The sequence below is a fragment of the Myotis brandtii genome, unplaced genomic scaffold (assembly GCF_000412655.1).
Source record: "Myotis brandtii unplaced genomic scaffold, ASM41265v1 scaffold699, whole genome shotgun sequence".
NCBI classification, from domain to species: Eukaryota; Metazoa; Chordata; class Mammalia; order Chiroptera; family Vespertilionidae; genus Myotis; species Myotis brandtii.
The window spans coordinates 947,898-948,147 of record NW_005370733.1 but is presented as its reverse complement, the minus strand read 5'-3'; the positions used below and the strand labels follow the sequence as shown (position 1 = coordinate 948,147).

Here is a 250-nt window from a genome sequence, read left to right as displayed (position 1 = left end):
GGAGGCAGAGAGGCTCGGACAGCGGCCACGAAGGCTCGCTCCTGGACAGGGAGGAGGCCGCCTCCAGGAAAGGCGACTTCAGGGACTCGTGGCGGTCCCACAAGATGTACTCAGATGACCACAGCGGTCTGGAGGCCAAGAGCAGAGGCCCGCGGGCCTTCGGGCGCACCCTCCCTCCCCGGCTGAGCCACTGCGGCTACGGGCGGAGAACCTTCGTGTCCAGGGAGGCTGCCCACTGGCAGAGCCTCAG

General features: G+C 68.4%; 1 protein-coding gene across 1 annotated transcript in view; it reads left to right on the top strand.

Moving 5' to 3' along the window:
* PRRC2B (proline-rich coiled-coil 2B) overlaps window positions 1–250 on the top strand; it is a 52,073-nt gene that overhangs the window by 33,007 nt on the left and 18,816 nt on the right. The window contains exon 17 of the mRNA XM_014529879.1: window positions 9–243. Within this exon, the coding sequence (XP_014385365.1) occupies window positions 9–243 (235 nt within the window). The remainder of the gene's footprint in view (window positions 1–8; window positions 244–250) is intronic.